This window comes from Mugil cephalus, chromosome 15 (genome assembly GCF_022458985.1).
Source record: "Mugil cephalus isolate CIBA_MC_2020 chromosome 15, CIBA_Mcephalus_1.1, whole genome shotgun sequence".
NCBI classification, from domain to species: domain Eukaryota; kingdom Metazoa; phylum Chordata; class Actinopteri; order Mugiliformes; family Mugilidae; genus Mugil; species Mugil cephalus.
The window spans coordinates 5,648,769-5,674,485 of NC_061784.1; the positions used below are offsets into that span (position 1 = coordinate 5,648,769).

General features: G+C 42.3%; 1 protein-coding gene across 2 annotated transcripts; it reads right to left on the reverse strand.

Moving 5' to 3' along the window:
* Positions 1–1,032: 1,032 nt before the first annotated feature.
* slc8a4a (solute carrier family 8 member 4a) lies at positions 1,033–21,992 on the reverse strand. 2 transcript variants are annotated; one of them, XM_047607452.1, is made up of 9 exons: positions 21,701–21,992; positions 20,631–20,706; positions 17,043–18,456; positions 16,387–16,904; positions 9,587–9,693; positions 7,822–7,940; positions 6,509–6,608; positions 5,067–5,339; positions 1,033–2,835 (listed from the first exon to the last, which is right to left on the reverse strand). In XM_047607452.1, the coding sequence occupies exons 3-9, from the start codon at positions 18,381–18,383 to the stop codon at positions 2,456–2,458; spliced, it is 2,838 nt and encodes a 945-aa protein (XP_047463408.1). In that variant the 5' UTR covers positions 18,384–18,456; positions 20,631–20,706; positions 21,701–21,992; the 3' UTR covers positions 1,033–2,455. The 2 variants fall into 2 exon arrangements, with proteins under 2 accessions (XP_047463408.1, XP_047463407.1); XM_047607451.1 differs by lacking the exon at positions 21,701–21,992 and adding an exon at positions 20,971–21,694.
* Positions 21,993–25,717: the final 3,725 nt, after the last annotated feature.

Genomic DNA, 25,717 nt, shown 5'->3' on the forward strand with positions numbered 1-25,717 from the left:
CACCCCACCGCAGCTCAGAGGTTCTTCTCACCCGTGGAGTGCCAGCTTCTCTTGACTGTTTTCAGCGATTAGCAGCTGACAAGAATCGCGCTCTCACTCAGCGTGAGCCACATCGCTCATGTCTTACAGCTTTTAAGGGAAGTGGAAGCTAATACAGTAGTATGACATTATTACAAATTGCGTGCTTACGTAATCGCGTGATTGACATGTGAGTTCAACAGCTGAACGCCTACAGACATTTCCCGGTGAACGTGTTTGATCGGCGCCTCGCATATTTTAATTAGTATCATTTCCAACTGTGGATTAAATCAATCAGTGGCATTTTGATACAAGGCTGGCAAAAGAGAAAATAGAGCTTGATTATGATTATAACACAATCCAATATAATAAGAGGCCTGCATCAAGCTCAGTTTTGAGGTACCAGTAGTGTGTTTGTTTTTAAGCTGCCATCTCCTTTTCTTTACATTTCAGTGGGATATCATTTTAGCTCCTCTATTTATTTGACAGTGTAGAGAAATGCATGTAGAATTGCAAACAGGATTTACAGTATGACTGAGTATTAAGATTAAACTATTGACTTCTGACCTGTTTGAATCAAACCTTTCATATGGTTTCAGTAGTGGATAAAATCTTCTAAATATTTCATCAAACAAAATGAAAAGAGAGGAAATAGTCTAAATGACTACATAACTGTATAGTTACGGCTTTGCTTTATCTTATTACCTCTCATTAATTATCTCATGCCTGACAGATTTACCTTACCTACCTCAGCCAAATACACTGATGGAGTTCTACTTCATTATGACTTGTTACACCACTTATGATCAGATTCATATGATAGGGCAACCTTAAAGCTCCCTGTGTGCTCAGTTAAAAACAGCTGGATTAGTATTTTCAGTTCTGATACTTAATTTTCTGATGATGCTATTGCACTCAAGCAAATGAGGGATTAGTGTGACTAGTGTGCATTGGGTTGTAATAATAATATTGACTGTAACAAAAGTCAAATTAAAATGACATCTTACAGCATCATAAATCAGAAACATTTATTTCCACTTTTTATACATTAAACGTGCATATCAATAAAACTAAAGTTGGTCATAGAAATACCTCTACGCTAATACTGTTACAATAAATATGGCTCTACAGAGTCTAGGTTAAATTTAAAAAAACAAAATCCAGTATCGACTGCTGTGCAAAACGAGGAGACACATTCAGGAAACACTGTACCATGTTTTCACTTTCACCACATGTTTCATGTCGGATGATGGACCTGTGATTGTGCCACGGCAGGGACCTCGGTCTTCACCCTCATTTGAACAGTGTCCCTCTGCTCGCTGCTGTGCTTCTTCTAAAAGTGATGTAGTTGAAAAATGTTCAGTGTCAACATGACAGATAAGAAAAGTGGTGCGCTTTTCATATCTGCTCTCAGACTCCAACATTCATTTTTTTTTTTCTCCGCCATGAACCTTGTGCGATTTATGGAGTCGAAGAGGAGACGGCACTGCGCCTTTTGCCAATTTGTGCCCAAAGAGCAGAGCAGAGGACAGACACACGCTCACCACACGCATACACGCAAAAATCACAAGTGTCCTCCAAAGAATTTATACAATTAGAAGTGGGATCTCTGCTCCATGTTCACTTCTGTCAGAAAAAAATAAAATAAAATTATCAAAACTGTTTTTTAAATAAACCTTCATACGGTTTGGGAAAGCTTTGAGCGGACGGGCACCAGGCAGTGAGACGAGTATGATACAGCTGTGATTCACATGTACAGGAACACGTCAACACGTCAACAGCCATGTCAAAATACATACGATACTTTAAAATAGTTTACCAAGAAACTTTGAATCTAATAACGTGCAAAAGTAAACACACCTAGTCTTTCACGAAACCCCCACGCACAATGTTCATCTTTTACATGAGATACATTGAATAACTAATGTATAGATTGAGATTTAATAAATATCACCACACAAATATGCTTTACTGCTCACTTCAGTCTTTCTGAATAATGTCATCCCATGCACCACCTTTTGTTTATTCTGCAACACTCACCAGAGTATGAGGAATGTTTCGCTTCGGGCTTGTGCTTCCTTAACACCTAAAAACTCAAATAACTGTCAACATAGCAAGAGGACATGAAGCTGTATGTGTCAGGTGACAGATGCAATTTATGTTAAGATATATGTCCTGTTAAACATAATATTACACATGGAGAAGAAACATTTTTTTTATTTGGGTGGCTAAAGCTATCCTTCACAGCGTAGTGGGTGGCAGCAAAGTTCCAAAGTCCGCAGATTCAAAGTCAATCAAATATTGCGCAGAATCAATAAGAACTAATGATACAAATAGTTATAAACCCTTTGTGAAAATAGACAAAACCAGAGAGAAAACACTTTAGGTACACTGTAAAAACAAGTAGAGGCGCAACGTCTGTGCGTTTCCCTCCGTCTCAGAAGCCAGGCACGTGGCAGTACGCCTCCAGCGAGGACAGGAGGATGTAGATGAACCAGAGGGAGATGAAGAAGAAGAAGGTGATGAGCTTGGCGGTCCTTGGGCCTCCGAGCTCTCCGCCCGACACGCTGGGACGCCGTCGGTAGAGCAGCACCACCACACATACCAGCGCCATAATGGTGAAGAGGGTGACGGAGAAGGCCAGGGAGCCCGGGTTCACATTGAACGGCTTGTTTTTGCTACGCCAGTAAACTGCTGCGATGGTCCACGCCACCCCGATGCCCAGGAATACATTCACCGCGTTGCTGCCCGTCACGTTGCCGATGGAAGCGTCAGCGTATTGATCCTGGATGGCCGCCACCTTGCTCGCAAATGTGTCTACGAGAGAAAGACGAGCAGGTGAGCTTGTACAAATCAATCAAAATGTACCTGCATAAGAGCTCACCTCCTAAAACCTACAAATATTACATGTATTTCATAGATTAAATGGAGGCTTTGGAAGAGTGGTTGACTCAGCAAGGATTAAGAAGAAGTTTCAGGTTGCCAGGTGGTGGAAAAATCCTGCTCGTAAATGCTGGTAATGATCAGTTGATGTTGATGGGTATCTCACTTTCTAATGGGCCTCGAAAGTCGACAACTGAGAAATATTTTAATGACCTCACTCTGGTGTTACAGCAGTCTAACAACTTAACAATGTGTGAGCTGTCAAAGACAAACATGTACACTGTGCTGGTTGCAGAACCAACTTACGAATCTACTGAAGACCTAGGTTATGTGGCATTCAAATACAACGTTCTTTAGAAGTCACGTACCATTACAAATTGTGTGTTTGAGTAAGAGTTCCTAGGCTGGTTGTTTTAATACTTTTTTAATGATGTTTTAATGCTTTAATTACTGGCTTATCCACATTCTTTCAGGCTAGCTAAGATAACTGTGAAACAGTGAAATGGTCTGCGCACGCAATGCGCATTCACTCACTAAAGACTTGCTTTCATTTCACGCCTTCATCTTTCTATCTCTGTCTTTTTGTTCTCTGCAAGACGAATAACTTCTTTTGATTTTGAAAGGGGGAGTGCTTCCCACTTTGGGAAGCCCCTTTGGGGGGACATTGAATGAGGCTTCGGTAAGCATAGCATACCATTAAGAGCAGAGAGGTACTCCATCAACTCCGCACAACTTCTAAAGCAAAGAGAAAAAAATATGAAGAGGCATACATCGCCCTGGGTTTCACCAGTACGATGGAAGGTAACGAGGACGGACCACAGTGTGCTGTGTTTGATTCTGTCACTTAGAGACAACATATTCAAGCCAAGAAAGTAAAAGTTGATTTCTTTAGAAAGTATAAACTGTTGTGCACAACAGAATGTCTACATAAAAGCTGCATCTCTGTTTTCAAATGCTTTACTCCCACGTATAAAGTTTCCTTTAGAGTTCCTCAGTGTAAGAAGATGCACACTATAACAGAGGAATGAATATTTCCCTCTGCTATCGAAATAATCTAAACGATGCAGTTGATGAAGCAACAGCGAACTACAAGCTGTTCATCTATTTAACAATACAATCACAAGGCGCATCTATGAGATGTCAAATGACATGGAGGAGCAGCTTAATGACAAGGTACGAGAAAGATGTCGCTTTGCGATGTAGATGGATGAAGTAACTGACAGCAGCAAAGACTGTTGACTGATTACTTACATCGGATATGTGCATCAATGTTAAACTGCGGACGGGATGGGGCCCCAAAAATATTGTTGTCAACAAAAAGGGGGGCCTTGTAGAAAAACTTAAAGTCATGCATATAGCATGTGACTAGACTGACTGTCACATCTAGGAGATATAATACTGTCATTGAAAACACACTGAAAACATAGCACATTGCCACTGCTCAGAGTCCCTCTGGGCCCGTTGACGAGCTGTAACTCTGGCTGATTGGTAAGGTGAGAAAATTTGTTTGGTTTGTTTGATTTGTCCTTTGATGCTAGTGGTGCATGCTAGTTAGCATGAAAATATTAGCTGGTGGTTGCAAGCAAGCAAGCTAAGCAACCAGTAAAGACACTTTTTTTAAAGAAAGGAAACACTACTAGTATTCTAAGCTAAGCTACGGTTTCTACCGACACGTAGCATTGATAGCAAATTGAAATGAAAATCTGGATTACTAGAAAAAAGTGAATTAAAATGATTTTTGAAAGAAACATCTCTTTACCATAAGGAACTTATTATTTCTGTCATGATCTGCGGTTACTAGTTTCTAACTTATGTAATGGGATACCCAGCACAACGAGTCTGCCAGCTTAGGGGAGAGTGTTAGGAGAATAGTTGGGTGAAACCTGCCAAAGCCTAATTTTTAAACTCTCATTTATGTCTCTCTGTGGCAGTGTGATGAGGCAATGCACCTAGGAGGAGAAAAACAAGTGCGACCAGTGTTTGCCTTTGTTTACAGCTTGTTAAAGTACAAGACAACATCTTGGGAAAGGAGTCCTCTGACAGCACAGGCGGAGGTAGGGGTTATACAAGAATCCCCAAGTAGCTGCTTCTATTGCACAGGCAAAGCCCAGAGGAGACACAGAACAAGTTCAGTGTTAGGACCGATCGACAACACAGACACCCACCTGGAACAGAGGTGCCGAGGGCCACGAACACGACAGCAGTGACTGAGTCCTTGAGGCCGACGGTGCAGCCGAAATGTGAGGCCAAGTCCCCGGTCACAGCTGTCAGAACGCCAATGAGGGAGATGGAGACAAAGAAGCAGGCCCAGCCGTTCCAGTATTCAGTCGGTGGGACAAAGGCGAAGAGGACTTTCCAGAAAACAGTCAGGAAATGCATGATGTAATCGAAGCAGGATGGCAAGCGTTCCTCCCCACTCTCCTCCTCATCATCGTCACCTGGCAAAGACACAGAAGAGATACTTGAGGACAAGCAAAGTACGGAACCAGAAATGCTACTTCTGCTAGATGCTATATATATTTTATACCGATGTGACACTGTAGGTTTATGGAACTCCTGAAGTGTAACGGTGGGAATTCTTTTTTTTCTAAAGTAGTCTTTACTACATTACTTTGCAGCAGTTTTCCCCCCGATCCATAGGAACTGTTGAGTAATTATCTCACTGCATTCCTCCAGACCAGTTATTACACAGTGCTAAGTTAGAGAAGCACTCCACACAATGTGCCATTTTACATGATATATTTATGGGACATCACTGCTTTCAGCCGAGCAGCTCTACCCCACTGCAGCTGTGGTTTGAGGCCATGGCCATCCCACTTCCCTGTGCAATATACTTCAAAACACAAAGGAAATCATTTCAGCTTCACATTTTAGTTGAACTAAGAGAATGTCTGTGACAGCAAAATCCATTTTCCAGCTATTTGATAAATGTGTGGGAGCTTACATTTCCAAATCATCACATTAATAGTGTAAATATAGTTATGACTCAAAGATTAAGACATGCAGGGAGCATACTTTCTATTTGTATATGCATATGCTCTGCATGCTAATCTGAATGACCTAAATCAGAAAGAGACACATCTCGGGTATCCAAGCCAGCATTTAGCCCAAATGTTTTCTGCTCTGGTGCAGATTGAAAAGGTTAACAAAGCCAAATGAACAGTCTTTGAAAGGGCAAAATAAAAAGGGTTCACCATACCACATGCATAAATTCTTCAGAGCCATCAATTGTTCAGGTAGAGCCAGCCAGTTTAGTTTTGTTTTTGTTTTTTTTATTATTGGGAGCCACATGAGGAAGTCGGCACATCCTGCCTTTTTTTTAATGAACTGTCTGGATTAGATAGATGCAGAAAATAAACCAAATGTATGAAAATGGGCTTTGTTTTTGTAAGCCCTTTCATTCATGATCTGTTAAATTCGTCTGCTTTCAAATTCAGCCAATGGCTGTTTTGGGATCATTTGGGATTTTAAAGAAGTGTCTAAAAACACACACACACACTACACAACGGGCAGCTGGTGGGGCCGATCCAGCTCGCAGGCTCTATCTTCCACAGGTCTGATCTCTGAGGAATGAACAGATGAGACAGTTCGGGACGCTGCGGCTCACCTGCGCTGACAGTGACAGCGCTAACAAACTGCTCTCTCCAGCTGCTGCTCCCCACCACCAGGGCCAGGTTCGTCTTCTTGATCAGCTTGTCCACTGTGCTCTGCAAGCGGCCACGAAGGGAAAGAAAGCAGAGGAGAGGTGCGTTCGCAGGTATCGGCATAATCTCAACACCATATGACACTTGGGACGCTGATGATAGAATTAAGATGCAATCAACAGCCTCTCTGCTCCTGCTGCGGTGCACAGTGAGTCACCAGAACAGATGCAGAGGAACACAAAACCCCACTATCCCTCAGGAAAAGGGCACTCTGCCAGCACAAAGCTGCTTTACACCAGTGAGGTAAATAGAGCCAGCAACAGAGACAGTGCAGTATCATGTTGCAGACTAAGCTGACTTAAAGGATGTCACCAACCGTTTCCACTTGATCTTGATATCAAAGTGATATGATAGTAAATACTAGCATTAGGTTTGGGCTGCACGGCTAAGAGGAAGTTACAAAAGTTTCAAAACATTTATTAGGCAGGTATGGTCTAAAGAGAGTACAGTCTTGAGTCAGCTCTGTCGTATGAACTGAGTGGAGCACCAACTTAAAGTTGCATCACGGTTAAATGGTAACATTTTCTGATCTCGTTTGACTATTTAGGCTTGATGGGATGATGAGTGGACGGCTGTACAAGCAGAGCCATTAGCTACATGAACATAACTCATAATTTATCACACTTCTCTAGTTGGATTAAAAATGTATCCTCCACACTCCAGCCCAAAAGACTGAGGAATAACTGAGACTGGTGTTGGAGTTCAAAACGTCAGTGTAGACCCCATGGTGTCTGTAAAACGGTTCAAGGATCTAAAGGTTGTGGCTCTGAATTCCACTAAAGTGAAGGGTGTTTGGGGCAATTCAGTGCTGTAGTAGTTAGCACGGACACCTCACAGCAAGAAGGTTCTGGCTGACTGGGGCCTTTCTATGTGGAATCTGCATGTTCTCCCTGTATCTGCATGGGTTCTCTCCAGGTACTCCGGCTTCCTCCCCCAGTCTAAACACATGCTGGTTAGGTTAAATGGTGATTCTATACTGTCTCTAGATGAATGGTTGTCTGTCTCTCTGTGTTAGCCCTGTGATAGACAGACCACCCAGTGACGGCTGGGATACTCCCTCAATCCTTAAGCGGTTATGGAAAATGAATAAATTGATGGATGAATGAAGGGTGTTTAGTTGAAAGTGGTGAATGTTATAAACCCAGCTTGAGCTTGTGAGAAAACACCATCTTGGGGGTGGGTGTGGTTTGTGTAACGAGCACTCATGTGGAGTTACCTTGAATTCGTAGGACTCCTCAATGACCACCTCCAGCTTAGTGTGCTCTCCCAGACAGGGACAGCCCATCTTTGACACATCCTCTGGTCCTGCCGCTGTCTTGTTATCATTGGTGTCTCCTGCAGCAGAGGAACACATGTGTAAACTATCATCCAGTGCTTTCCACATGGTTCCAGGAAGAGAACCGTTCTAGGTACCAGCCGTGAATGATACAGAAGCTCAGTCTTCTGTGCGTGCCCATGCAGTCTGTTGATCTGACTCATTTCAGTTTCTTCTTCTATAAATCTGTGATTGACAGCAGCCAAGCATAATTGTCAATCTTGTCCCCAGAGTTTGATTGACAAGTGTCATCAGTGAAATAAATAAAAATACCAGCCTGAATATAGACACTCATTTGGATTGGAGTTTTAAAATATTAAACAAACATGTGGTTTGTGGTTTGCACTGATGTCTCACAGGAAGAAGATTCTGGGTTTGAATTCAAGTCCCTCGCTGAGTATGTAGAGGGGGGTGCATAAAACAGAACCCACATACTTAGGTTCTGGGACAGAAATATGTACATAAATCACAATGGAAGATCTGCCTCAACAGGGCCCAAAGCATTAATAGTATTTTTTCATTTATTTGCAAATTTTTTTCGTTTTTCTATTATTATCAAAAGCATTTTTTTTTTTTTTGTCTAAGAAATACCACCCTTAAAGGTAAAACAAAGTGCTGAAAAGGCTCACAGCATGCAAACACCCAAAACATAAGCAAAAAAAATGCTTTTTTATACTTTTTGTATAAACAAATGCATCCACAAATAAAGTTTTGCCCGCTATGAATTTGAGTTTGATGTCCCGGCTCTAGAGGACAAGTGGTTACAGAAAACAAACAAATGAACATTTATTTATATCAGTGGATAAGGATTCATTTTGATACATAGTTCATTACTCATTGTTTTTCATTTAGTTCATAACTTATTAATTTAATTTAGGGAGAGCTATTTTACTTTGATATTTATTTATTGCCTTGTCAGAATTCTACACTTATTTATTTAACTGTGTTCAATATTTAAGCAGTTATATTCATGAACTGGTCTCATATGTTCTTCGGTGCACAGTGGTAATGAGAGATCAGCATATTATGAGTCATCTCAAACATATACTGGCTATTCATTTTCAGGACATTTCTCAAAGCTGGAAAGTCAGATTCATATACTACTGTATTTCTATGATGCCTTGTGAGCGTGCGTGCACCCAAGAAGCGCCGCAGGACCTCAGCAATTTTGTACGTGTCTCACAGTGACAACTACTGAATTATTTGGAGATCTTGCAATTCGGACGGTCTAGTCCACTGTGGGTCACAGTTTTTGTCTGAAAATCAATCATAGAAAAGTCACTGGATTTAAACCTCACACAGTTTCAGCGAAGAACCTCTTTATGTATTTTTTTATCTGAATAACCCAATCTGAAATCTGCTGTGTTGCTGTTTTATTAATGTCAGCTTTTGCATTGTACATTCAGTCTTTGCAGTCTTTGGAATATATTACATATTAAAGATATGTAACTGTGTAAGGTATATGTCTACACATGGATTCTCTGACATACAGCCTGGCAGTGAAATACACCAAACACCACAGAGTTTACATTAGTGTCAATGGATCCTCTCATCCAACAATTTAATCAGATTACAAAACAGTGGACACGGGTCCATTGACTTCAAGACATACGATAAAGAGGAACATTCTGCATAGTTGTAGCATCCACCTGTGTCCACAACTCACCGTGTCTCTGCCCCACCTCCAGCAGTATGGGCTCCTCCAACACAATTGTGAACGTCTTGTTCTTCTCGTACTCCTCGTCATCGATGATCTTCACGTTCAGCAGCTTCCTGAAGGCAGAGGGGTCGGGGGGAAAGGGGGGGAAACAAAGACAGGTGGATCAACAGGTTGATAGGCTTTATTCAGGAAATGATGGCAGCTGTTGAGAAGAGTCAACCTGCAGTAACTGCACCTTCAATCACGCAAAAAATAGAAGCGGAGCAACCAGTAAGAGCAGTTTCTAACGCTAAGACTGTGCATTTTGAAGGCATTCGAACACAACCAGCGTAGCCAAAAGGTAGACCTCCCACGCAATGAATCATGAAACAGATCTGTTAGATAAGAAGGTGGAAGCTCAAGATTATCACAGATTAGCAGAAACCTGTTCTGCAAAGCCCTACATACTAAATAAAAGAATGAAATGTATATTTTTCCCAGCGCCCCACAAGAGGGCGAAGTCTTTCTACACCATTAATTCCATTAGAGCACAAGTGTGGAGAAATAGCCCACACCCCTCCCACACACTTCAAGTCATAGGTCACGGGAAATTGAATTATTATCTTGTTCTCCGTAGAAATTAATCAGCGGCATAAAGCAAACCCTTATGACTTATTTAGAAGTAGAGTTTGTGCTCTTAAATCTGAGTGCTACAGACACACATTGCGGCGTCAAACTGTGACCAACATATTTTCTCCAGTCCACTTCATTCCCTTACACTGTCACAGTCAGTCTTTCTCTCCCTCCATCTCCCTAATGATATGTGGGTGGCTGTCTATTTCTGTCCACACATGTACGCTCAGGATTTGACAACGCGCAGGAAGAGCGTTTGCTCGCAGAAGAGAAGAAGTTTATTTTAAACGTCGGCGATACGTCATTGCTGTCTAATGTCAGGGAAATGTCATGCCAGTGGGAGCAAAGTGAATCGCAGTGTAGCCCAGAGTCCTCACAATGGGAACAAAAGAGTATATGTACATGTGAGGTTTATTTTGAAGCATCATGGCGAGGCCTTAAAATAAAATGTGAAGGTTGACACTCTGACTGTACTTATGCAGACGCCATTTTGATATTACATCAAGCTGTAGGCAGAGGCTCTTTGTCTTTCTGTAGTGTACCAAGATAAGGAGAATGTAACTGCAGGAGATCAGGCGGACTTTATGTTTTGTGGACTTTTTTGTGGGTTTACATAATGCATTAGGATGATTACCTTGTAAATTATATTTCAGCAGATGCCAGACTCTAATGCTTACATAATGATAACATAAAGATGGGGAAAAATGTGTACGTATACTTGTTATATGTGTATTCACCTGGCTCAACAACGCCATAATTCTGATGAAAAATTCTCTGCAGCTCATAGTAGGGTGAAAGAAGCTGACCATTGTCGTAATTTAAAATTAAAAATTAGAAACTTGGGAATCATGTGAATGTGTCGCAGCACCGTTGTGAAATTACACTTCTGACCGCTATGTTTGATGCAAGTTACAATAAAACATGCATTTCCAGTGTAGAAAAATATAGCTATACTGGAAACCATGCTAGCTTACCAGCAACAATTCACATAGTCAGTCAACTGCTAAAGCAGCCAAAGGAACATTTGGACATTTTGGGAGAATATACTCTTCCCTTTCTATTTCAATAATATTTAATGTCCGGTCTGGTCTAGGTGGATGATACATGCAAAAGTTTCCCAGTAGAACACTGAATTATCACAAGATGATCAATGATATCTGCTTCTCCTGTGAGTGGTTCTAATGTTGTGGCTCATCAGTGTATATGAACACTGTTGATCCTTGGATCTTGAGGGCATTAAGCTGCCCTTTCCTCTTCTTGTGGTGGCAAACTGAACCACTGCTAGGCTTTAGGTCAATTACCCCGTTTAAGTGGCTTTGTGAAGATGCTTTTTACAAGAAGCCTGATATAACGAGTAACTTCATTTGGCTCGCTATCAAATGCAAAGATGATTCCACTCTCACGGGGGAGCAAATAACAAATAAACAAATAACATTAGCTTAGCTTAGCATACAGTCTGCAGGTAGAGACTAATAGCCTGGTTGTGTGAAAATGTATAAAACCTACCCATCAGCAGCTTTTAAGCACAATTTAAAAGTATATACACTGTTGACCATAAAGTTGGAAGTTTGTTCTCAGACACAATCCTCTTTCTATTCATATTTATAAAACAATGAAAAACCAAGCTTAATGAATGTAATGAACCTCTGACCAAAAGTTTGGTTTATTAAGGATACTTGCTTTGATCCTGAAGTGTGCAGATCCTCATTTTATTCAGATTTATATAAATCACATTGTCACAATGATTTCATGAGAAGATATTTTATTCCAACAGTATATTAAAATCTAATTCTTTATAGGTGGTTTTAGACAGTATTTGTCAAAGCTGCATCTTAAACCTATCTCTCGAAAGCACTTCCAGTGATTTTAAAGGAGGCCTTATGTGCGTACCTGCTGACCCTGTCATCCAGTCAAACTGTAAGGATCAATTTCCTGAACAGCACCATCTAGTTCTGCTTCATGGGCCCGACTGTATCTCTGCAGGTTGATGTCAACTCTCATTTATTCAGACGCTGTTGGATTCTATCAAAACTGCACAGTCCTCACACCCTGCATATCGCATTTCAGTGTGTATCGGCTCTCTGCCTGTTGGCTCCATTCCTGGGATAGTTTCTGAGAAGCCATAGTGGGTAATGTACACTGCTATTGTATCTGTCATACACACTTTATTGTCTGTGCCCTGAAGCGAGATTTATGTTCCACCTGGAGCAACCACAAACTCATCTGCACGTGGAACGCTCTGCAGTCTGTCTGGCATCTACAGAGAGTCCTTTAAATGTAAAATGAGCATATGCTCTGTTTCTAAATTAATCATAAGGATTAATTTAGATTAACCTGGGAATAGAGAACGTAAGGCTGTGTGGCTCAGGGATGGATTGTCATCTCCAGACTCAAGCACCATGCAACATTATCCTCCACACTCCGTGTTGGTTTCGTAAGGGTGCTCCAAAATCTTGAGGAATGGAAAGTCCAAACTGCCTACAGGTAAAGGTGTGAAACATTTCATACCTCTGTGCCTCCCCTGGGATAGTATCTCTGATTTCTGCTTGCTGCATCCTGGCAGAGGCTCCAGCCCTCCTGAGACATTGACAAAAGTGAAGCCAGCAGGGAGAACGAGTGAATGCATGACAGTATGTCAAATTCCCTCAGCTGAACCGGGCAACACCATTCAGTCAAAGAGACATGAATCAAACATACTTGTCAGCATATAGCAGCAACAAGAAGTCTCCACCAGCTCCAAGAGGTTCAAGTGTAGCTAAATGTGAACATAAAACACTGAGAAGAAAGTGGCTTTTCATACCCACAGCGGTTAAAATGTGAACGTTATTGCCCGGTTGCGTTATTATAGAGATAGAATTTATACAGAGAGAAAATGTTTTGACATTGATAATGACCCTGCCCTGATAACTTGTATTTGAAAACTTGTCTGCAGCCGTGCCGGCACCTTGTTACTGTGAGGAAAGGCCAACATGAACTTTCTCCATAGGTGCCATATTTGACATGATCTAAATTTAGCATGTTAGCATTACATTAACTGTCCTGCAGTAAATATAAGCATACAAGCTTTTTGTTGAGTTCATCCTAACAGCTGAAAAAAAAAATTTAATTGAAATCCATCCACAATTTTACATTTCACTCAAAGCCATAAGATACATCTTCTACATCCTAATGAACCATGACTCTCTGGTGCAATATTTTCTGCCAATACTATCTAGTAGATGTTGAGATAAACAAAAAAACAAAACAAAAAAAATGCATTCAAAAATATGCTCTCGGTTAACCCGAATGTCTGCACAACATGGCCGTACATCCAGAGATTTTTCAGTCTAGATCAATGCGGTGGACTTGTCGAACCTGAATTAACCTTGTACTTTCGTCCGTATCGCCAGCGAAAGCTAAAAAGTATAGCACTGAACAGCAGAGTTGCCTCACACCAGGGCTGATTTAAGGGAGCAAACCTTTCCTTGTCTCTTGATGAAACTACATGAGCATCTGGTTTTAATGCCTCTGAGTGTGCTAATGCTCCCCAACTCTTTCCCTGCTCCTCCTCTCAGCCGTGTTTCTCAGAAAGTTCAAAACGTTATTGATCCCAGCTACATTAGGAGTGAGAAATAAAGACTATCAGCGTATTGATTTTCCTTTTCAGAAGTGATCCCCTCGCATCTCTTTCATCTTAGCTTATGTAACTGCCCCCGTTATCCACTTCAGCCTCAACTAGCGAACAGTTCCTCACATTCAGAGGCGCTAACGAAAACAGATACGAGCTTATGCTGCACACGGCCATCAAAGGGTCTGTGCAGATCTCCCTCTAATCCATAAACACAGAATGTAAAATGGTTTTCTATGTCAGCCTGTTTATTTTGGCTCAAAGGTCTGTGTCTGTACATCATAATCTATTTACTGCAGTGCAGAATTTAGATGGTAAATTATTATTTAACTGCACGCCTAGATTTTAAACCGTTCCTCCTGGCTCCGTGTCAGAAGCTTAACAACTTGGCCTCCTTCTCTTGTGCTGCTCTGTGTTCTGAAACATTGACGGGGAAAAGCAGATGTACAAAGATGCACACAAAGCCAGAGACAAACACACACACATACGCATACACAGAGGTGCCTGAAGCCTGCTGCCGAGTGTCAGCTCTTTGTCCTGAACGCCCAGGGAAACACTTGGGTAAGAAAAGGAAGCTGTCTTTGAACGATGGCAGCCTGCGGAGCAGTAAGCAGCACCAAAACATATTTCACACAGAATGCGCGCAGGTTCATCTGCTCACAGTAACACAGACACACACACAGATTCATATGTACAATAGCTGAAATGCTTAAAGATGACAACACATAGACATTTCACCTGCATGTTTAACAGGACTGACTTGATCCCAAATTAAACATCCTCCGTCTGACTTCAGCATCAGCATCAAAATGTAGGAGCAAAGTGTGATCTAGTTTGACTCCAACTTGAAAAACGGGGAACTTTGGCTCCACATCAAACTCTGATAAAATCCTCACGTGTGCCTGGAGATGAATGCTTTTCCAAGAATGAAATTACAAAATTTATTTAGATTCAACTTCAAAGATAAGTAAGCAGCTGTGACCTGACTGTAACCAGCGATTGTGATTCAAGATCTGAGCTGAGCCTTTTTCACCCACGATCAAAGTACTCGTTCGCTTACTTGCTATTCCGGGGGAGCGCGGGAGAAGCTGAGCACAGCTTTGACATTTCCCGTTGCGCCCGGGTTTTCTTTTCATCTGTTTTCTGAAACCGTCCTGCCCTCCTGCTCTCTGTGCTTCTTCCCCTCTCGCTGCACGGCGACTGCTGAGAGAAGCATGACTCCCGACAACACAGGGTGTGCAGATGCTTGTGTCACAGTCAGCCTGCTACAGTCTGATGAGCAGACTCTTGGCTCCGTCGGTGAGGATTTTATCTACTGCTCAATCTCCGTTTGAATGCAGATGCAAGCCGCCTGCCTCTCCTCTTCAATTGTTATACACTGTTGGCTCATTACGCCTCTGTAGCTGACTGCTCTATGTCGAAAAACTTTTGGGACTTCTTTAAACCCTCTTCACTCGCTTTAATTGCTCTGGCTGCTCAATGAGCTCTTTATAGTTCCCCCTTTTGAGCGACATTTTATTTGATGTGGGTTTGAAGTGGATCGATCACACAAGTACGCCCTTAATAATACACACAAACTACTGTCAGCAAGGGAAAGCAAATGCGCGGAAAAATGCACAAGCAAACCCCTGAACACAAAGAACAATAAAGTCGAATCTCACCTGCACTGCTAGGCAAAAAAAAAAAAAAAAAAGACAAAATATGGTGCTCTGTGTTCTCTTTGACACTATGTATTCACCTGCCTTTCCTCCCACTCAGCCGACCTACACACTACACCTACACACGAGCCCTGAAATTCTGCTCGCACAGAAGGGCTCACATTTTATTCCTTTGTTTCGTCCTTCGGCGTACAGTAAATCACTTCGCGTGGAGCCTGACACAGATGAGGACATTTTGTGTTTCTTTAATTAAGAAAAATTACTGCGGGCAACTGCCAGGTCTTTTGCTCGTCTCATCACAAATCAAACACTACAAGTGAGCTCGTCATTCAGCCAAATCGTCTGCGCGGCTTTTAAAAGAAAGGCACATTCAGAGGTCTCTTTCTTCATGTGGTCTTGTTTTTTCAGCCTCTCCGCTGGTGCACCCATAGATCCTTTTGTCGAAGTAATCACACAGGCTTCATCACATGCACCTGTTTCAACACTCATCCCTCCCCATGCTGCTGTGTAAGTCACCTGTCTGATTCTCTCTCCTCTGCTCTGCCGCTCACATACACTTCCATTGTTTTCCGAGTTTTTTTTTGTGCTGCATTACAATGAACACCCGTATAACCTCAACAGAAACCCCAAAGGTTCAGTGACAGAAGAAGAAGAGGAACAAGAAGATGCTCCTCCTCTTGAACACCATCCTCAATGTTTCATTATCTCCTGCAAAATTATATCCTCTGATCCTCCCACGTCATCCCTCTGAAAGATGTAAACTTCTCCGAGTGAACGTAGCTATGACTCACATGTCCTTTCATCCATTACCAGAATAGATCATTTACAGTAATGTAGGACAGTGTAACATACCAACATGTGGGCTGGGATGTTTAATCAAGTAACGAGAAGCAACAACAATTACATGAAGACGAAGAATTGCCACTCACATGGTCTCATCGTTCTGAAACTCCAGCTTGCCGGACACGTCTTCGTAGTCCTCCCCTGCTTTGGCGGTGCCTTCCATGGTGTGGTAGGGCACGGCCACCTTCCCTCTTGCCCCGGACGTCCGGTGCACCTTCACCTGCATGTTGCCGACGCTCTCACTGACCCTGGTGGTGTTGCTCTCAAACGTGAAGATGCCGGCGTGGTCGTCATCGTAGATGGTTACCGTGGCGGTGTGAGCGTTGCCCAGGGCAGCCTTCGGAGGAACGTGGGGGGAGAGGCCCACCGTGCTGTTGCTGGAGGTGATGGAACTTGGCTCCAAGACGGAGACCTCGGCACGGTGCACGATGCGTGGGTTACTGAGGCGCACGTAGAAGTGCTCGTCCTCCTCAAAAATGTCATCATCGATAACGCCGACAGTGAACTCCTTTGTCGTCTCACCAGGCTTGAAGACCAAAGTGCCTTCTGCGAACTCATAGTCTGAGCCTGCGTTAGCGGTCCCATCCTCTGTCCGGTAGTCCACCTGTACGGCACAAGAAAAGAAACTTTATTAAATATTTAGTGACAGGGGTTGTAATAAAATGCTGAATTATTCATATTTTATGCCTAGAGTCGTTAAAGTTGATTTTGAATCATCCTCTGTTGTTACTTTTTCTCTTACCTTGACAGTGCAGCCGCTCTCTCCTCCGTGCCGGCTCACTGACAGCTTTAGTGAGCCGCAGTTCTCAAAGCACTGGTAGTGAGAGGGGTCAAACTGGAGGTAAATGGTGTTGGGATCTTCTTCTTGCCCACTGGCCTCATGACAGCTCACCACCTTCCTGGCCTGGTCAGCCGCGTGCTTTTTCAGGATGTTCCCAGCTCCGATCATCATGCGTGTGGCTTGTATGCGGTAGAAGGCGCGGCTCTTCTGCTGTTGGACCAGCACTTGGTAGTTGGCCATCTCAATCAGCTGCTCCATGTCTTTCTCCGGGTGCCTCTGTTTTAGCTCTTTCAGAGTGCGGGCCATCTCCCGACGGGCTTCTTCTTCCTGATCTTGCTCGGCGCTCATCCCTCCTCCTTCCTCCACTCCCTCCAGCATCCCATCCAGAGCCTCTTTGGGGTGAGTGTGGGAGTTCACGCCCTGTCCGTCCATCTCCAAATCCATCTTAGTGAACATGGCGTCTCCCTCAGATTCGATGATAATGCCGCGGGTCTTGTCAGCACGATAACGCCTGTGGACGTACTTGTAGAAGAGCAGGCGCCGATCTGCAATCCAGGCTTGCAGCACGCAGAGAGGGAAGAAGAGGAAGGTGAGGACTGCCTCCCAAACATGCACCTCTCCGGGGGAGAACACTGACAGGATGAGATACAGCCAGATGTAGGCAAACACGCTCCATGCAGCAGTGACAAAAAACACTCGCAAGTGCTTTATCTTGCGGGTTTCATTTTCTGGCACCACGTACACGCAGAGAGCGATGATGATGAACATGTTGAATGCAGCGCTTCCCACAATGGTGCTGGGACCCAGAGATCCGGCCTCAAAATTATGACCGACCACTTCGATGACAGACAGCAGGATCTCTGGCGCCGATGAGCCCAGGGCCATGAGGGTCAGGTTGGACACCGTCTCATTCCAGATGCGCACAGTGGTCGTTGTCGTCTCACCGTTGGGCTTCTTGATGGTGATCTCCTTTTCCTGAGAGGTGATGACCTCGATAGACGACATGAAGCGGTCGGCGATTATGGACATGCCCAGGAACATGTATATGAGAGCTGCAAAATAAACAATGGCACGTGCCACCTTGTCACCCACCGCAGGGTTCTGGGGGTTCCACATGGGCAGCACCACGCCCTCTGAGCAATTATCTTCACTAGAGCAGTTGCCTGACGTGCTGCCAGCATCTTCGCTGCTGCTGCCGTGGCAAAAATGTGTGACTCCCGGGAGAAGAACCAGCAGAAGCGAGATGAACATGCAGGGGTTGACAGGTGGAATGCAGTTGAAAATACGCTTGCGCAGAGACATGGTGGCGTGATGAGGTTTGGAGTCTTCTAATGGTGGAGATCAATGCATGTCACATGTGAAGGTTCGTACAAACCTGCGAAAGACAAAAGAGAAAGGAATTTATGCGGATGAGTTTTGACCGGATGTTCATTATTCAGAGTTCTATTCTTGAAATACCTTGACAAAGAAGGGTTTAACATCGCTTCAGTGCACACAGTCATGCTCCTTTGTATCCCAATGACGTGGGAACCAACAGTTTGGCCAGCCCGAGTTTTTAGAGCCAGAAACATTGGCACCTACTAATCGTTGAGTCATTGGTATTGAACTACCCTGTCCGACTCCCACACATGTAATGTGGTCATTCTGTACTAAGCAGCAGTAAAAATGTTACCCTCTGCACCTGTAGTATCGAGGGAAAAACTGACTCAGTGCATGTATCGTCAAGCTAGATGGGATTCCAAAAATAATATTTTTCTGACACTGAGCATAACAAGAAAATAGAAGTTGTTCTTAGGAAGGCCTATTGCTACAGAAATATATATATCTATAAATATGGAAATGCAGCACTCCTCTCAAAGCTTCTGTCTAATATATATATGCATTTTATATAAGCCATTTAAACTATGTCAAGGGACTACTTAATATAATTCCTCAGTGCTTTTCTTGGCAGCAGCATCTTAACAGCTTGCATGAACGATTTTGAGACTATTGCATTAATACAACCCACAAGATCAACATCTGCATCAGTGTGAACGGAGAGCAAGAAAGGAAAAACACCATCTAATGTAATCTGATGCTTCCTGATTAAAAATTTAAGGCCATCTCCATCTCAAAAATAGGTTTTCCACCTACAGTGGAAGGGATCGGAAAACGCCTTACATACGGCACATGCTCTCATTGACGCGCAGCAGAGAAAAGCTTCATTCTCCAATCTGACCTGCATAACAGGAGAACACATTTCCCATTAAGGCTGCATTCAGGGTGAAGCGGCGCGGCACAGATGCAGAAATTAAGTTGTCACTTTTTTTTTTGTAAGCACATACATAAATTACTAACAAATTGTATTTTGTGCAACAACAACAACATCAACAGCTCAGAGCAACAGCTCAACACCTGGCTGCTGATTAGGCCGAGTAAAACGTCAGCCATATCAGCACCATGGACAGTGACTCCTGCTAGAAGGTCCAACCAGCTTTAAACGCAACAGCCCTGTCTGTGTCTATACAGAGAATTAAATACTCCACTGCAATGTTTTGGGATATTATATAATATATATGAACATACCATCATGCACACGTCCACCAACAACAACCAATAAATAAAATAACTACTATGACTTTCGTCTGGCGCACAACCCTGCACAAATTTTGAGTGGGTGACGTTTCTATGGCAAAAGCAAGCTCTCCAACTGGTAACGCAGGAATAAAACCAGTTTCCTGACAAGACTATAGACATAAAAAGTGTCTTTCCATCTGCTCTGATAGTAGCGTACAGTTTTCTGTGCATTCCTTTCTAAAATCATCAGATCACAACAAGCTGCAGACAGTATTAGGGGTGCACTGTTTTGTTTACCAGATGAGAATAGGATTTTCAGTACATGTACCAAGTCACAAGTTTTGTTCATTTAATTTCCAATTTCATGTCATCGATTCAAACTGTTGTACAGTCGCCTACATTTACTTTTGATTGAAAGCCTCAGATCAGCATGTATTCTTCACCAACTGCTCACAAGCCCAGCAAGATGCCACTTTTCCATTTCACATTAAACCTTCAACATATCCCAAATTATCCAATCTAAAAAAGGTCCCCTGACTCAAATGAAAAACTAAAGTAATTCAATCCTCAGACAAGCTCCTGTTTGCTAAACACAGGTCTGAGGTTGGAAAGTAACCAACTTGTGTATAATGAGTCACACTTTGAAGCCTTTACTTGGTTTGTGTGTGTGCATGTGTGTTTTTCAAGTCACAGTTTCAATTTGTATTGAGTCTCCTCAGAAATGTGCTCTCTACTGTTTAGACAAAGGAAAGTCATTAGAAATAACCAATGGAAACGAGCAAAGCAAAAACAAAGCAGAGACCTCTTCTCAAATTAATAAAAAGAAACGTTACGTTTCTCAAGACCTTGAGGTGAACAAGCAGCACAGACCAAAATAAGCGCTGTTAGTTGCCAGCAGCTATGAGCTTTAGAGCTTGGTATCATAGAAAACATGCTGCTTATGCAGGATTGAATTTTTCTATTTTTAATAATGTTCGAATTTGCATCACTCACCTGGGTGCAGTTGTCTGTGAGTCAGCCCAGTGTGGAAGTTGTGGCCTCAGGACATGAACTTATATTTCATATTGCTCTGTGGAAACAAAGGTTGTGTTAAATTAACAGATTGTAAAGAGAGTTTTATGATCACAGTGGAAACTATCTGGAAAAGAATGCACAGCAGATTTAACATTTGGGGTAGAAATGCCAATAAAACGCCACTGTTGCAGACAAGACTCTATCCCCAGTGCTAATTACAAATGAGACCTCAGACAGCTAGGATGCTGGATCAGCAGGCTGTGCGTGAGGGACAAATAGACGGGTCCAATTGGTGCGCACAGCAGTCCCAGATACTCACAGAAAGCCCAGAATCTCGGCTGGATCCTGGTCACAGCGTGGCTACCCTGCACCAGTTCAAGAGAGGAAGACACCCCGTGTGCCATTCACCCAGCAGGCTGGTGTAATGGTGATGGCTTGTTGCGCGGGTGTCTTGGAAATGACGCGTAGCTATCCACGGTGCTCCTCCGCTATTTTTTTTTTTTTTTTTTTTTTTTTTTTTTTCCTGACAGGTACCCTACCTCAGCAAACTTAATACAGTCGGATTAGTTGCTCTCATTAAAATCCCTTTCCTCCACCTCCGCGTTACCTTTCGCAAAGCTAAGAAGGATTTTTTTTTTCAAAAACCCACAATGCGTTTTCAGCTTTATCCTCTCCAGAATACGTACGATTGTTGATGCGTAAAATAATAAATTAAATCACTCTCTGCCCTAATTCACCCCGCTTGTATCAGTCGGAAATTCTTCCAAACTGTAAATTTAGAAAAAGGCTTCATGGCGATCTTTTTGAAAATCCGAAAAATAAACTGAGTGAAAAGATTTTCCTGCTCTTCTGTCTGAGGTTGGAAAACGCAAAGAACCAGGCAGGACTGCACATGAGAGTAGGCGTGAATGAATGGAGAAGGATTGAGAGGACGCAAACCACACAGTAACACCGATCAAGAAAGAAAAAAAAGATGGATATCAAGCAGAGGGATGGTGGCAGACGAGAAAGAAGAGTGTGGTGCTATGCGAATGGAAGTCTTGTCTTACTCTTGCGGTGGGCAGCATTGAGCGAGAAGGAGAAGCAGTAACACTGCAGAAACAGGGGAGGAGACGTTCAGAAGCAGCGCTACACGCACGGCTGGTCCTCCTGACTGCGCATCAGTAGTCCAGGATGAATGATCATTTCATCCTAAATCCTAACATTTTTAGTCATTGTCGCTGGCAGCACTCAACACAGATAACCTGCCTCACAGAAAGCTGGGAGCCTTTTCCCTGTGACGCTCCGAAATCCCAGATGTTGCTGCTTGCAGGTCCTTAGTGTGTTGGTGTTTTTGTTGTAGTCTGGGTGGTTATATGCATGCACTCAGCATGAAAGAGAAAATATAAAGTCTGAATTCTACTCTTTCTTTCTTTTTTCTTTTTTTTTAGGTGGGTTGTGATTTCATACTCTACCCACTCTAATTCGACACTGTACTAATGACATTCATCTGTGCGCTACTGTGTGCCTTTACTTGTATATATTGTAGACGCTATTGTGTATTGTTGCTATAGATTTTATCTTTATGTCGCTTTTTTCAGGTGAACTGTATTTCGATGTTTTTACGAGACAGCGGCAATAAAAACGTATTGTTGTTATTCTTATATAAAACGATGGAAGTTAAATGCAGAATCTATCATTATAAGGGGAAAACACAACAAACAAAAGTAGAGTTTTATATTGGAGAGAGTAGTCTCTTTTTGAACGTGATTTCTGGACGTGAAATTCAAAAAAATAGAAAGAAAGAAAGAAAGAAAGAAAGAAAGAAAGAAAGAAAGAAAGAAAGAAAGAAAGACTGCCATTATTCTTTAACCGACTGTGGTAAAATAACATCTGCAAGTCTGGTCGTGGTGTCAGTGTAAAAGCCAGCAAGTTTAAACATAAAAGGTTTTAAACAGGCAGAGATGGTTGACCTGCATTATGGGAACTGAAGCTTTCACAGGATGTTATCAGGACTAACTTTTATTAGTCTCTGCTGTACTAGACTCAGCTTTGAAATTTATTGAGGCCCTTCGTCAGAATGCTAACATACACATAATATCTTAACAAGGTCCATAACTTTTCACTGTAAGCTGATAATTGTGCTTGCATTTTGCATTTGTTGCTGGCATCCTCAGCCGTCAGTAATCAGGTGATCACAGACATCTTTAGGATTAAAGTAGCAAACTCTGTTCTGTTCTCTTTGGTGTCACCAATGGTAATATGTTTTGTTTCTTTTCTAAGCTTTTTTCTAAGACTCTCAATCTTGTTGATCCAAACAGCGTAGCGGGGTTGACACTGTCAGCCTGTTGAACATTAGCGCTGTCTCTGGCAGAAAAATAACTGCTGCACAGTCGATCACATGATCTGTGCAAGGCCTGTGACACCCTCATCATAACATGCATGACTTTTATATCATTTGGTTGGTCACGGGCTCAATCAATATTACAAAGTCACAGATAGCGACTTAACAGACATTTATTTAAATGAAAATCTTCAACAATGAATGTCTGCATCCGACGGCCTCCGCTTGTTGATGAAGCATTGATTAGCAGCCTGACAGAACAGCCTTGTCATCTCTCAAGCCGCACTGCTAGCTAAGAATTCATTTGGATAAATCTAATTTATTTTTCATTGGCAGATGATTGCTTGTAATGATGGTGGAACAGAGGCCTGAAGGGATGATTACAGCAAACACTGGAGGGAAATAAAAGAGATTAGAGTGAGATCTGGAGGAAAGAAAGCACCAAAACACCACAAGGAGGAGCTGGAGGAGCTTCTGGTTCTGTGGAGAGGACTTATTTTAAATCAACATGCTGACACCAGTGGAAACTCTCACCTGCGGAGATGCTTCTCTTGAACAAGTCTCTTGAACCACTGTGTTCACATGTCTCTTGCACGCTGTCTCTAAAACAGACAAGGACTCACAAAGGCACAGTGGCAATGCACAATTCTATTAAAGCACCAGAAACATTCCCAATATCATTTTTAATGTCAGGTGACTGATGCTCCAGTCTGTGTTGTTAGTGCTTGTGGGCTACAGTAAAAGGTTAACTGACTAAATTTAACACATCTGAATGGAAATGTTGAGGTGTATTCAAACACATTTAAACAGATTAAATACCAGTCTGAATGTAACTGCATTAATGTCAACTTTACATCACAAAAACACTGACGCACTGTTGGAACTACTCACCACTCTTCCCTTCGTCTTAGCACCAGCGTAGCTACTTTATTCATCCACTGTAGGTGGGAGCAGATGGTGGTGAATGCACCTTTAGCTTAGGAAAGGAGAAGGCGTCGCTAAGAGTAAACCGTGACACTGATGCAAATGTTCTCCATCCCCAGATACACGCACAAACAGTCCACTAGTATACTCTTCAGCATGTTCAAATTAGCACGTACAGTGGGAATCACAGTGTCACAGGCCGGTCAGCTTGAATAACTTCGCCACACCATCAGTGTCTTTGAGGACAATCAGCACCCCAGGGCTTCTTTGACTCAGAACATAGATCACAAAATAAGATATTTAAAGGAGATTAGAACAAATACCCCATGTAAAACATAGATATATAGGCTCTATTTAGAGAGTATGAGAAATGCATAAACATGTACAAAAAGGTCAGTGTTTGTGGATATGTCAAAAATGTATAAATCCAATTATGAGGTCACTGTACAAGACTGTATCATATTGATGGAATAATCTATCTATCTATCTATCTATCTATCTATCTATCTATCTATCTATCTATCTATCTATCTATCTATCTATCTATCGCGTCATCCTTATTAAACAACTGAATATGATACAGTCCATTATTACAGTAACATCACAAATTACCTAAAAGGTAAAAGTGAAGATGCAGGAAGTTGATCATTGATGAAAATGCCGAGTTGCTGGGAGATAATGAATATACCGTAGATGCATCATGCAATTAATCAGGCTGTCAAACCAGAAAACGATTGTTATTGAGAAGTTAATAGATGCGAACGTATCTTTGTCGGCGTGTAAACAGCTGGCAATTAGTATAATGCAGTGTTGGAATAACTCAGCTGATTTGTTTACATAACTGGCTCCAAAATGTCTGGTGTAATATAAGAAAAAAAAAAAATAATGTGGTTGCAGCAGGAAGCCAAACCTTTTTGTGAGTTATCTTCTGTAAAGCACATACTTCATCTTCGGCGATTGCTGCTCCATCTGTGTCCTCTGGGAACGGACTCTAACACTTTGATGCATTTAGTTGGGCTTGCTCATTGCACCAAAGTGCTTGAAACAACATTGTTAGAAAATGATTTTTGCTGTCTCCCACTAAGATTTGCAATCTTTTGGAAAACTATTTCAGATTATAAAATACAAAGATAAATGTGTGTCCCCACAATATCTCATTACAGCAGTTGTCATTCTGACTCTCATACGTATTTGTGGTTTGTCTGTGTTTTCTCAGTCTCAGTCCAGTGTGATAAATAAACTGTTGCTGTTACAGAGGGATTCTGGAGCCAGGTTGCGTGCAAGCCTAGCTGGGTGTCTATATTCACAACACTGTGCCACCAAGTAGTTTTCCTGTAGTCTGGTTGTGGTAGCTGTGGTGATGTTTTCTGACCTATGAGCACTGTGGAAGAAGACAAGTGAAAGAGTGTTCATGAGAAGTTAAAACCGGAATTGTGGAGCGATTAAGTTCGGTTTTGAAAAGAAATGATGAGTTTTTGACAAGTTATGGGCACCTTTTCTGTGGGAAAAAGGTGCCCTGGTACACCAGAGACATTGTGGTGTGAACTGGCGTCCCTCCTGGACCCATGTGGACGGCTGACTCCCTCCCACTGGGCACTAGCACCGTCCTGACCATGTATTCAATCATCTATGTACCTAAGCTTTGCTCACTTTGAAATGTCAGTTTATTGCCCCACATAGTTCTGCAGTACTCACAGTACCACACAGTCGCTTTTGCTTTAATTACATTTTGTTTGTTTATATTTTTTCTTCCCTTGTGAACTGCGATCACCTCAACATTTTGTCTGTAATGCATGCATTCCTTTTTTCCTTGTATTTG